The sequence below is a fragment of the Rhineura floridana genome, chromosome 7, assembly GCF_030035675.1.
Source record: "Rhineura floridana isolate rRhiFlo1 chromosome 7, rRhiFlo1.hap2, whole genome shotgun sequence".
NCBI classification, from domain to species: domain Eukaryota; kingdom Metazoa; phylum Chordata; class Lepidosauria; order Squamata; family Rhineuridae; genus Rhineura; species Rhineura floridana.
In genome coordinates this window covers 146486863-146500488 of record NC_084486.1, presented here as the reverse complement: position 1 = coordinate 146500488, position 13626 = coordinate 146486863, and the positions used below count along the sequence as shown (strand labels likewise).

The window sequence follows — 13626 nt, the reverse complement described above, 5'->3', positions numbered from 1 at the left end:
GGATCCGAAATGTCCGTCGCTGGCTCCAGCTTCAATAAGGTAAGTAGCCTAATAGCTTCTTAGTGGGAAGTGACGCCCATGAACTTCAATGGCTTTAAAAGAGGATTAGGCAAATTCATGGAGGATAAGGCTATCACTGGCTACCAGCAATTATGGCTATTGTTCTACCTCCGTGGTTAGAGGCAGTAGGCTTTTGAATACCAGTTGCTGGAAACCACAGGAAGGGAGAGTGCTCTTGTGCTCATACCCTTCTCGTGGTCTTCCCATGAGGGCATCTGGTTGGCCACTGTGAGAACAGGATGCTGGACTAGAAGGGCCACTGGCATGATCCAGCAGGCTCTTCTTATGTTCGGGCATTACTTGACTATAGAAATCTCATCACACAGAAACAATCAATGCTGAGCACAGTTTTAAAGGTCTCCTTAAAATAAATCATTGAAGGGGCTATACATGCTTTCCTGAGGCAGGAATTTCAAACCTGGAATCACAGGGCTAATTTGCACAGGCATTTTGAGGAGAACTGCTGTTAGGTTTCATACTGATAATTTTAACACTGTTCTTATTTAATGTGGATGCATTATCGTTTTAAAATTCTGTAACCTGGCCTAAGATCTGTGGACCTAAGAATGCCATAAAATAAATGAATAATGTTGCCTTTGGCAAAGTCCATGGCTCCTGCATCCATCCTCTCTTGCCCTGATACAATATTGACCGGGGGGGGGGCTCAGACAAGCATAGATGGCGTAGTGCGAAAGACACAGACGACCCCCAAGATTCAGAAAGTCACAAAGTTTATTTTAATTCAACATTTATAAGTGATGTTACCATAAGGCATCAATGTATGTTTAAAAGGAATTTCCACCAGGGTTGCATACATTCTCAGAGGGGGGGAAAATGCAATAAAACAGAGGACTAAGTTGGCCAGTCTCTGCCACACGAGAAACGCAGTCAAAGGTGCTGCATACCAAGAGTGGCCAATTGTTTGCAATGTTACATACAAATGGCTGTGTGTGTCGGGGGGGATGGGAAGCCCACCATATTCCCCAATAATTTAAGTATAGTTAATCTCTGTTGTGAAGGAGGGAAGAGCTGCTTGTAACTTCAGAGTACCACAACATAAGATGAAACTTCTTTCTTATGCCCAGCACTCATTATTGCTTTATCAAACTTTGTCTGAGGCTAAGACTAACAGAACTTGAAAATTAATTTAAAGTCAAAGAATGGGGGTGGGTGGGGAGAACAGGGGTGTTAATGGCAAGCACCTCCACCTGCATGCAGGTCTGAACAGTTTTCATGTGCCAAGATGGTCACCTGAGATTCCTCATTTCTCCCTGTAGGGTGTGCTGGACAAGATGCAGCTGCCAGGAGGTACACAGCCTCTCTCTTCCCCCCCCCCCGAATAGGTAACATTGGCCAATGTGACTGTTGAATGTGGAGGCCACTAGCACGAGCAAATCCCACAGAGGTTGTGCAACAGCCGGGTAAAACACATGCAAGTGAGAAGGGGAGCTGCGTGTGCCCAAACCGGCCAAGAACACATTGCGAGGAGCCGGTGCTGCAGGTCCCACACAACAGCCTACCCCCCGAACAATGCACGAGGACCAATGCCCCCTCTTCACCCCTTAGGGCAGGGATAAGGAACCCTTTTCAAGTCAAGAACTGCATTATCTTTGCAGAGGCCGCCAGGAGCCACTTTTCAGCAGTGGGGGGAGGGGAGATATGCACAGTCACACACCCTTAACATACAAATGTAAACACACTTGCGCACTTAACATGGATTGGGACCCCACACCTTCAGTTTGTGTAGGGAAAAAACAAATTCATTTCAGTGGATCCTTTTTCGGGAACGCAAACTGCAGGCGCTAGGAGCCCGATGTGCATCGGGACCGTGGTGCTGGGGGTAGATGGGCGTTAAACCTTTGCCCCTTGCTATACTCCCTATCTGGATGGGCCCACAGCGCCTCTTATTTGCTGCCTCCCTGCTCCCTCCTGCAGCCAGCATAGAACTAGAGTAGGAGGGGTCAGGGCCAAATAGGAGACACCATAGGGACCTTGTGGAAAACCTCCACAGACCACATGCAGCCCATGAGCGACAGCTTTTTGTTGAAGCCTCTTTATAAACCTATTTGTTCAATCATCAGCTCTCTTGTCCCTGCAAAATGCCCTGAGAGAAAAACTCAGCCACTCCCTCAGCAGGAAAACCTACGCCTGCACCATTTTACCCACTTTCGACCATCTTTGGAAAGATGCACCAACGCCTCAATATCCAGCTAACTTTCCATTCAGTTTTGATAGATACTAGCTTGGCTGGCTGGTCTGCCCCAGAAGGGCAATGCACAAGTCTGTCTCTCTTTCACTCTGTCTAATGGTCCGGAAGGAAAGGCTTTGCTGATGGGCAACGTGACACTGAACTCAAGGGACAGGTTTGGAAGAAGCAGGCTTCCCTCTCCAACTGTCATTTTCTCATCCAGAGAGAAAGAGATTTAAAAAATGTCCTCGACCAAGCCACCGGCCTAGCAGGACACAAAGCAGACATTTCTGAACTCAAAGCTTAGCCTGGTTGTCCACTTCTGTGGGTTTTTGGGGCAGCACCAACAGACCAGAGAGACAACCCACCAGGATCTTCGCTTGCACTGACCTCTTTAAGCACGAGCAGAAATTGCATACAAACACATGTGGAAAGTTATTGGTGGATTGTGCCCAAATTTGCCAGTGCACCCCATTTATTAATTTGCAAGACAGGGATGCAAGTCACTCTTACATGTGTGTTTTTTCAGAGCTGTATTCCAGGCACTAATGAAGGATTTACAACCGCGTTTAAGAAAACTGGCCCCGTTGCAGTTTGGGTGTCAAACTTCCTGCAAAGGAGAAAGGCAGAAGTGACATGATGGAGGATGCTGAATCCTCCCCCTGCCTCCTAATCTTTAGGGTCCAACCATTCTGATGAAACCAAAACACTGCTTGAAAAAGAGATTCTTCGTTGTTCTAAACCCTCCACCTCCTGAATTACACTGTAAAAGAGCACAAATAAATTTCCACCAGCACCGCTCCTTTCAGGGTTTCCGAAGTCTCTGTTCTGGGCAGAGCGCTGCCACACCTTCAAAATCTCCATGATCCCAATAGTCTCTCTCTCTCCCCCCCCCATACTTCCTTGTCAGCACAGCCAGTGGTGACTTTGTCTCTCTTAAGGCCTGGAGCACACAACACCTCTCATGTGCCTGAAGCAGAATTCTTCCCGTTTGCAGTGGGAGAACAAAACTCACCCTGGAAATCACATTCATGATGCATCAAGTCAAACGATCCATCCCGTAGCAGTTCCTGCTTGCAGCTAGAAGGAGATACATCCCTGATATCTGGCTGTGCCAATGCATCAGGCACCTGAAGGCACATTCGTGTGTATAGGATGGGGGTGGGGGGAGGATAAGAAACCCAGTCCCCCAGCTGTGGCACAAGGGGTAAGGGGGCTACACTTGGTTAACAATGCCCCTTGCCTGCCTACCCTTCCACTTCCAAATGCCCAGCACGAGCTGGCGAGCTAAGCAGACACATTTACGTCCCTGAGAGAAATGGCACTGTGTGCAGCTTCTGGGGTTTTGTCCTCAAGGCCGGCAGCCGGAGCGTCTGCAGCAACAGCTGTCGTGTCCATGGCAAGCAGCGGGTTCAGGCCCTGGGTCAAGATCTGCTGAATGGTCTTCCGCAAGTTGGGGTGCAACTGGTTCTGGGTCTGGTAGAAAACTTCTAAGGCAAACGACTTCAGGGTGCCAGTGCAGAGGTCCTCATACAACGGAATTGTGTACATCCGCGACATCTATGATGCAAACGAGAGTAGATTAACGTCATACATAAATAAATGTTTATTTTGATTTACAGCTAACAACAGTAGTTGTATGCCTGTAGATAGCTGGCATAGCGCAGAAACAAAGAGGCTGACCCATGGATCAGGAAGTCTAGGTCTAGATCTCTCCTTTAAGCTCTGTAGCAGCCTCTGACAAGCCACTGTCTCTCAGCCTCAACCTTCCATATAAGAACATAATACTGATCTCCCTTACAGGGGTATTGAAAGAACTACTGCCAAACATATGACACCAGCGGTCAAAAACTTGCACCGGCTTCACATCTGCTACTGGGCCAAGGTTCAAGGCTCTGGTACTAGTGTACAAAGCCCTGAACAACTTAGGCACAGGATACCTTAAGGATCATTTTACCCTGTATGTCCTAGATCAATCACTGAGACCACCTGTGGAGCACTACTAGTGGTTCCCACCCCACCCTGGATCAGAAGCATAACTCACGTCAACAAGGAGTTATGCCTTCATGTAGTAGGCCCTACCAGTAAGGCCCTAGCTTTAATCAGCGAAGAAGGGCAAGGGTCCAGACAGCCTGTGGCCGGGCATTACTGCAAGCACCTTTTCCATGTCATCAGGACGCATCAACTGATACACTTGATTTGAAAAATCTGAACACCCGTCAGTACATCATGGGGCTTAACAATAAAATAATAATAATAATGTAGACTGCACAAGACTGCAGTCAGATCACTCCTGCATTAGATCTCTGCCGGTGTGAACTCACTAAGAAGCATTAAATCATAGAATAGTAGAGTTGGAAGGGTCCTATAAGGCCATCTAGTCCAACCCCCTGCTCAATGCAGGAATCCAAATTAAAGCATACTCGACAGGTGGCTGTCCAGCTGCTTCTTGAGTGTCTCCAGTGTTGGAGAGCCCACCACCTCCCTAGGTCATTGGCTCCATTCTTGTACCGACCTAACAGGAAGTTTTTCCTGATGTTCAGCTGAAATCTGGCTTCCTGCAACTTGAGCCCATTATTTCATGTCTTGCACTCTGGGAAGATTGAGAAGAGATCCTGGCCCTCCTCTGTGTGGCAACCTTTCAAGTACTTGAAGAGTGCTAAGATGAAGTCATCAGTACTCCCAGACTAATAAAAGACCCAGCCCTATACTCTGCCTAACTCAGTGTCCTGAACAGGACTGAAAGCTTCAGTAGAAAACATGGGGAAAGAATTGGCCCTCAGTCATTCCATCTGAGCTTCTATCACTCTAAGGTTTAGGGACTTTGTGCACCAGCTGATATGCCCAGATGAATAAATGAGTAAACCCAGATGAGTAAATAAAACAGCCGATATCATAATGCCGTTGTATAAATCTATGGTGCGGCCGCATTTGGAATACTGTGTACAGTTCTGGTCGCCTCATCTCAAAAAGGATATTATAGAGTTGGAGAAGGTTCAGAGGAGGGCAACCAGAATGATCAAGGGGATGGAGCGACTCCCTTACGAGGAAAGGTTGCAGCATTTGGGGCTTTTTAGTTTAGAGAAAAGGCGGGTCAGAGGAGACATGATAGAAGTGTATAAAATTATGCATGGCATTGAGAAAGTGAATAGAGAAAAGTTTTTCTCCCTCTCTCATAATACTAGAACTCGTGGACATTCAAAGAAGCTGAACGTTGGAAGATTCAGGACAGACAAAAGGAAGTACTTCTTTACTCAGCGCATAGTCAAACTATGGAATTTGCTCCCACAAGATGCAGTAATGGCTACCAGCTTGGATGGCTTTAAAAGAAGATTAGGCAAATTCATGGAGGACAGGGCTATCAATGGCTACTAGCCATGATGGCTGTGCTCTGCCACCCTAGTCAGAGGCAGCATGCTTCTGAAAACCAGTTGCCGGAAGCCTCAGGAGGGGAGAGTGTTCTTGCACTCGGGTCCTGCTTGCAGGCTTCCCCCAGGCACCTGGTTGGCCACTGTGAGAACAGGACTCTGGACTAGATGGGCCACTGGCCTGATCCAGCAGGATCTTCTTATGTTCTTATGATGCTGACAAATCAGCCATTTAACATCCGCATCTTGTATTCTTTGATTTTTTTTTTAAGTTGTCCTGTACGCTCCTAGCATATCCAACATTGGGAAATTCCAACAGGGAAAACTATCCATAAGCAGCACAACATTCTTCAATGCAGAGATTAGGTGCAGATCAACAGCTCGACAAAAAGGAGGAGACAAGCAAGGTGGACAGACACATAAGTGACTGAGAATGGTGTCTGAGAAAGACATCTATAGGCACGAGGCTGGCGTCTGCTTGACTTATCCCTGGCAAGGAAAAGCAGGGGTCCACCCTGGGCAGAAAGAGGCAATCAGCCCTGTGCATGAAGCCATTTAGGGTGGTTGAAGTAGGGCAGCTGGCAGGACAAAGGCCTTCAGGATGATATTGTCCTCTCTCACTTTCACCTCCCCAAGCCCCAGCAGGCAAACTGCGCCACACACTTGGCCAAGCAGCAGGAGCTCCTGGGTCTGTGGCACGCTGGTTGTTTCATGCCCAAACCTCACGCCCCGAGAGGCGCAGGTCATTTTAATCTGGCAGTTAGTACCTGGTTTTCCAAGAAACGCCGGACTTTGTGAAGGTCAGGATAGTAGTCGTTGCGGACGATGATCTGCAGCCAGCGGATACGAATCTCTGCATTCATGCCATCCAACTGAACCGAGTAGCATTCAGACAGCTTCGATATCACCTCTGAAGAGCAGATATTACACAGTTCAGAACTGGAACCAGGCAGCCCGGCACTAGCGACAGAGGAAACGTGCCCCGAAGAGAGGAAATTCTCCAACATCTGGTGGCCCAAGGCTGGTCTACACTAACTGGCAGAGGCTCTCCAGGGTTCAGGCAGCGATCTTTCCCAGAAATAGCTGGAGATGCTGAGACTGAATTTTCATATACAAAACATGGGCTCACTACAGGCATGCTGATCCCAGGAGTGAGTGCAAGAGTTCTCTGTACCTATAAAAAGATGTGCTTCTGCCATCTCTCTAGGGAACCCTCAGGTATCAGACACTGATGATCTTGTTTCTCTGAATGGATGTGTGGTGTGGGATGGGATGAGAGACACTCTCTTGTGACCATCTCTCTTGCAGAATTCAAGTGTGTAGAAGTCTGCAGTGGTTCACTGTTGGTTAATAAGTCACCTGGTTATCATAGCCTATTATTGATAATACCTAAAGAATTCAATACTCCTGCTACCAATCCCCCAATTTTAATACTTAGCATCCCCCACTCCACCTTGTACTCATAGGGTTGTAGTCAATGTAGCCCTAAGGCACTTGTTCCACCAACAAGAGGATTTCTCTTTGCATGACAGAACAATCTCCCCCTCTCTGCCCAACCCTAAATCTGTTCTGGGAGTTCCCCATACCCTCCAAAGATGTGGGGACGGTGTGGGGTGTACACAGGGGAAAAACAAGGGTTAAACCCTTGTCCCGCTACCACTAACCCTAGCACTAGCACAAAAATCTGAAGCAGATTTAAGCCAGCTGCTGAGGCTCCTTGGAGTGCAACAAGATGCACATCTGGAGTTCTATTAGCTTTCTTCTTTGCACTTATGTATTTAAGACCAGATTATTTCTTTTGTAATATTGAATTTATTTCATGTTTGCTAAATTGTTTATTTTTGCCTTATTTGAATTTATCGTTATGTTTTGTAAACTGACTCCTTTCCCAGAGCTTTTATTTTGAGTGCTTGTTATAAGCCACTTTCGGCACAGGTCACTGTGGAAAGGGGGCATATAAATAAACCCAAACAATCAAATCAATCCATCAAAAAGTTAGTTGAATACTGCCCATAGTCTTTGCATTTTCTAGCTAAGCTAAGTAGGAACTGCCTCATATACGCTCGCCTGCCAACTCAACAAAACTCACCATGAGGCAGCGGCGACCCATCCAATAGCCGGTCCAGGAAAAGCACAGTTTGGAAAGTTCGCCACTCTGTGATATTGACACTGCTAGCAGCAGCCACAGCATCCAGAGGCTCTGTGGTCCAGAGACTAAAGAGTGTCTCCACTGGGCTGGTCAGACTGGATCCCTGAGATAAGTCTGGCTCAATTAAAGGAGGGCCTGTTGCATAGAGCCAGCGTTCAAACTCTAGTCCTGCAACAGACACGTCAACAAGAATCAGACAGTGTGCAATTCTTCTCAAATTAAAAACAGGCATGCGCCTATGAGTATTTGCAGCTGCATTATATTGAGCTATTGGCCCAGCACTGTCTACTCTATACTAATTGACAATGGATTTTCAAAGTCTCAGGCACAAATCTTCCTCAGTCCTGTTCCTTGAGATGTTTTTGCACTTGAGATGCCAATGAATGACACTGCAACATTCTACAGGCAAAGTATGTGCTCTGTCACACAGTAAAGCAAAGCACCAGTCCCAACACTAAAGACCATGTGCCAAGATTATATTAATCTTCAATGTCACAAGACAAGCATGCCTTTCCTTTTACTCCAGCCCTACTCCAATAATGCCATGAAATAACACTAACTGTTGTTGTTACATTCCAGTCCTTGGACATGACACAACTTGGTGACCAGGATACCTTACACAGTACAGACCAAGACAAAATTTTAAGATCTCCTCAGAGATCAGTCCATGACCAACAGATTGTCACCCGGTGACAATACAGAAATGGGCCTTATCAGTGATAGCACATACCCTTGAATAATGTTTCAGGCGGAGACAGTAATTATCTTTAAAAACCTCTTTAAAACTTCTATGTTTAGCCAAAGTTCCCTGGACTCTGACTTTTAATTCTGTTTTGCACACAGCTCAGTTTATTTATGACATTATGAGTTGCCTCCAACTAAATTACACTCAGAGAAGATCCACTGAAATTCATGGACCATCATCGCCATTATTTTCAATGGGACTACTCTGAGTAGGCCTAGCAAAGGATACAACCCGTAATTTTGTTTTTACCTTGTTCTTAATTTAGCTTTTAAGAATTGTAGATGGAATGTAACTGGGAAGGCTTGGGCTGCATGCAGAGTTTCTAATCAGTGTTAAGCTGATTCAAATGAGCAGGTGAACCTACAGGAAAAGTACTGGATTTGCAAGGTGAATGCTGCACCACTTTGAAGAATTGCAGGCATTCCTCCCAAAAAATTAACAATGGAGGCAGGCATTCCAGTTAACCACATAGCTGGCCTTTGTGACTGCCAGACGTGACCTGAATTGTCGTGTTGCCCTGGGCTCCTACTGGGACAAAGGGGGGGAGATATAAATCTAATAAATAAAGAAACAAATGAAGAAATTCCCCCCCAAACACTCCCCCAGCTGCTTTTCTCCATTGTAGTTGCTCAACAAGTAACTGAACATCAGCAAAGCTGATTTTCCATCTGAGCTGCGTGTGGGGATTGTTTTGCTATTCTAAGCAGCTTCAAGTTCTCTGCAAGACAATCCAATGACTTTGCACAAGTCTGAGAGTTGTTTATAATTTATTTATTCATTACTTTTATACCTCACCTAACACAAGATAGTGTTGGAAGATGAGATCCCCAGGTCAGAAGACACTGATCAAGTTACTGGGGAAGAACAACGGACAAGTACGAGTAGCTCGGTGACATGATGCAGCTGAGTCAAAGCCGAAAGGAAGCCCAGAGGCTGAAGCGCACAGATGTGAAAGGAGAGTCCAGAGTTGTAAAACATACGCAACAGGAACATGGAGTGTGAGAAGCATGAACCAGGGAAAGTCAGAAATTGTCAAGAAAGAAATGGAACATATAAATATTACAATGCTTGGCGTGAGTGAATTAAAATGGACGGGTATGAGACACTTTCAATCAGGCAACTACAAAATATTTTATGCAGGAAATGAGAAATCAAGAAGAAACGGGGTTGCTTTAATAGTGAGAAGTGATGTAGCAAAAGCAATTAGTGAGACGTGATGTAGCAAAAGCAATTAGGAGCTATAATGTGAGATCTGAGCGAGTGTTATCAATAAGATTAAATGGGAAACCTAGTAGCATAACCATCATCCAAGTCTACACTCCAACAGCAAACACAGAAGAAGAGGAATTGGCGAGATTTTATGCAAAAGTACAGGAAGAAATTGATCACACACCCAAACAAGATGTTCTGATTATCATGGGGGACTGGGACACAAAAGTAGGGAACAGAGAAGAACTAGAAATTGTGGGGAAATGGGGCTTAGGAGAAAGGCTTATTGAATTCGGTGAAGCCAATAACTTGTTTCTTGCTAACACATGTTTCGAGCAACCGAAAAGACAACTGTACACATGGACATCATCCAATGCTCAATATGGGAATAAAATCGATTATATAATTGGAAGCAGAAGATGGAGAAGTTTCATACTTCCTGCGAAAACAAGACCAGGAGAAGACTGTGGTACAGATCATGAACTGGTAATATTGAAAATCAGAGTAAAGCTAAAGAAGAAGAACAAAGCAATTATAATGCCAAAATACAATTTAAATAACATCCCAGAAGAATTTAAAAAGGAACAGATTAAAGGCTTTAAACCTAGCTGATGGAGAACCAAAAGAACTATGGAGTGAAGTCATTATGGAGTGAGACCTTATCAGGGAAGAATGCAACAATACCTCTAATTAAAAAGAGAGAAAGGCCTCAATGGATGATTAACAAAACTCTTAAAATGGTTAAAGAGAGAAGGAAAGCAAAAGCAAAAGGAGACAGAAACACAGTTAGAACCCTAGATGCAATAATACAGTGACTAATACATAGGGACAAAGAGAAGTATTACAATAGTTATTGTATAGAAATAGAAGAGGACAACAGAAAGGGTAGAACAAGAGCCCTATTCCAAAAGATTAGAGAAAGGGAAATTCAAACCAAGAGTAGGGATGGTGAATAATCAACAGGGGAACATACTGACTGACAGAGATGAAATTAAAGGAAGATGGAAGCAATAATTATATAAAAGAGATGCAAGGATGACAGATTCATTCATGGAGGAACTGTATGAAGAGGAATCAGAAATTTTAGAATGTGAGGTAAAAGCTGCACTTCAAATACTTGGAAGAAACAAATCACCAGGAACCGATGGCATACCAATTGAGCTGCTACAAGTTACTGAGATGGAATCTGTCCAAATTTGTCAACAAATATGGAAAACAAAACAATGGCCCACAGATTGGAAGCATTCACTATACATCCCAACTTCAAAGAAAGGGGACCCCAGGGAATGCAGTAATTATCAAACTATTGCTTATCCTTTGCAAGTAAAGTAATGCTCAAGATTCTACAACAAAGGCTCTTACCATATATAGAGCAAGAAATGCCAGATGTCCAAGCTGGATTTAGAAAGGGAAGAGGCACCAGAGATCATATCGCAAACATACGCTGGATAATAGAAGAGACCAAGGAATTTCCTAAGAAAATCACCCTGTGTTTTATAGATTACAGCAAAGCCTTTGACTGTGCAGATCATGGAAAGCTATGGAATGCTTTAAAAGAATGGGGGTGCTACAGCATCTGATTGTCCTCATGCGCAACCTATACTCTGGACAAGAGGCTACTGTAAGGACAGAATATGGAGAAACCGACAGGTTCCAATCAGAAAGGGTGTGAGACGGGGTGTATTTTATCACCCTACTTGTTTAATCTATACACAGAACATATACAGAAAGAGGGATTGGACCAAGATGAAGGAGGTGTGAAAACTGGAGGGAGAAATATCAATATTTAAGATATGCAGACGATACAATACTAGTATGCAGACAATACCACACTACTAGCAGAAACCAGTAATGATCAATGAATGTTGATGAAAGTTAAAGAGGAAAGCACAAAAGCAGGACTACAGCTGAAAGTCAAGAAGACTAAAGTAATGACAACAGATTTATGTAACTTCAAAGTTGATAATGAGGACATTGAACTTGTCAAGGATTATCAATACCTTAGCGTAGTCATTAACCAAAATGGCGACAATAGTCAAGAAATCAGAAAAAGGCTAGGACTGGGGAGGGCAGCTATGAGAGAACTAGAAAAGGTCCTCAAAAGCAAAGATGTATCATTAACACTAAAGTCAGGATCATTTAGACCATGGTATTCCTGATCTCTAAATATGGATGTGAAAGTTGGACAGTGAGAAAAGTGGATAAGAGAAAAATCAACTCATTTGAAATGTGGTGTTGGAGGAGAGCTTTGCGCATACCACGGACTGCGAAAAAGACCAATAACTGGGTGTTAGAACAAATACAAATCAGTATTTAATTCTATAAGCATCCAAAGTGACAGTTAAGGCAATAAACAGACATGGAAAAAATATGCAACACCAATAATCAATGAATTATAACCACTGCTTGAACTGATTTATAAAACTAACTTGTCTTACAATGTACCTACTAAAGTGTATGGATTAACGTTATCTTGAATTTTATTACTCCAATACGTTATTTAAAAAAACTCTCAATTCTTCAATAAACCGGTTGTTAGGTTGTCTGCCTTCTCTTGTTCTGTCAAAATTTGTTAATTTTATCACGTGGATTGACAGCCACATCTTAATCATCCATTCATCAAGTGAAAGAGATTTAGCTATTTTCCACTTATTACTAATGACCATAAGAGCAAAAACCTTCCTTTTTAACAAGCCTTTTAAGTGGAGATTTTTATGCCAACCTCATCTGAACTTATTTTTATATATAAAATTGTTTTATATGTTTTCATTGTTAATGTTTTTACTGTTAAATTGCTTCAAGATGTTTCATAGGAAGCAATTCATGAACATGCATTCATGCATAACATACTCCTGCTGGACCTACAGTATTATTAATTTTTTTCTCCTCCCCCTTCTAAGGAGGATTCTTATCTCAATCTCATATATGGAACTTTCTTTCTGCTGACAAGCAGAATGCCCAGCAGACACAGAGCCTTGAAACAATGCAGAGAACAGCCCAGGGTTATGCCACTTAGAACTTGGCAGCAATTCAACTGAACACAAAAGGTGGGACAAATCCAAGCAGCCCAACAGGGTTGATGTCTTTGCTGCAGGACATGCCCAGTGCAAAATACTTTCCCTCTCTCCTCCCAGGTTGAAGTGGCAGGACCTTAGAACAGCAACAACATGAGCTATATTCAGATTCCTTCCAGCGCCAGCGAGTCAGCCAGCAAATACCATTCACAGGTGTAGCTTCCTTACACAATCCTCTAACCCACCCCAACCCACCCCAACCCACCCATGCCTTCTTCTCCTTCTAGGTTTCCTTTGCAAGAAACTGTGCGTTACTCAAGCCTGTAGATTGGCTTGAGCCGCAACAGGGAAAAAAGCAGGTGAATCACAAGCAAGCCGGAGGGGGGGAGCCTGTCCCTTTGCTGCTTCCCTCCATCCCATTCTTTGAGAGTTATGGACAACCTCTACAGCAGAGGTGGGGAAACTCTGGCTCATGGGCCAATCTTCACCCACCGGGGATCCAGTTTTGCTCATGAGGCCATTTCCCCCAAATCATTTCCCCCAATCAGGTATGAGCAGTGACAGCAAGCAAGAAAGCAGCTTCATCTTCTTTCAGGCATTTGGGGGGGGGAGAAACTTGCTTTTTGCAGGCAATAAGGGCTTCTCTCATGCGCATCGGTGCCTGTAAAATGCAGGCTTCTTTCTCCCCTCCCCAATGGAGGGGGGAGAAAGAAGCGCTTTGCCAGCCCTGTGCTCATGGTTTCCCGAGCACTGAGCTAAGAACGTCCCTCATGCTGCAGCCTGAGCACTCATGCAAGAACCCCATGCAAGGGATTTTGACAGGTAGGCAGGCAACCCACCTGTCAATCATGTGGCTTCATAATGACATCATTATGAAGCCCTGCCCACCTATC

The 13626-nt window shown here is 44.4% G+C and overlaps 1 protein-coding gene across 2 annotated transcripts in view; it reads right to left on the bottom strand.

The window, feature by feature from the left end:
- Positions 1–774: 774 nt before the first annotated feature.
- Positions 775–13626, bottom strand: part of RNPEPL1 (arginyl aminopeptidase like 1) — a 47319-nt gene continuing 34467 nt past the window's right edge. For both annotated transcript variants that reach the window (XM_061637500.1, XM_061637499.1), the window contains 3 exons: positions 7706–7933; positions 6384–6526; positions 775–3808 (listed from right to left, as the gene is read on the bottom strand). In XM_061637500.1, the coding sequence (XP_061493484.1) occupies positions 3536–3808; positions 6384–6526; positions 7706–7933 (644 nt within the window). In that variant the 3' untranslated portion in view covers positions 775–3535. The remainder of the gene's footprint in view (positions 3809–6383; positions 6527–7705; positions 7934–13626) is intronic.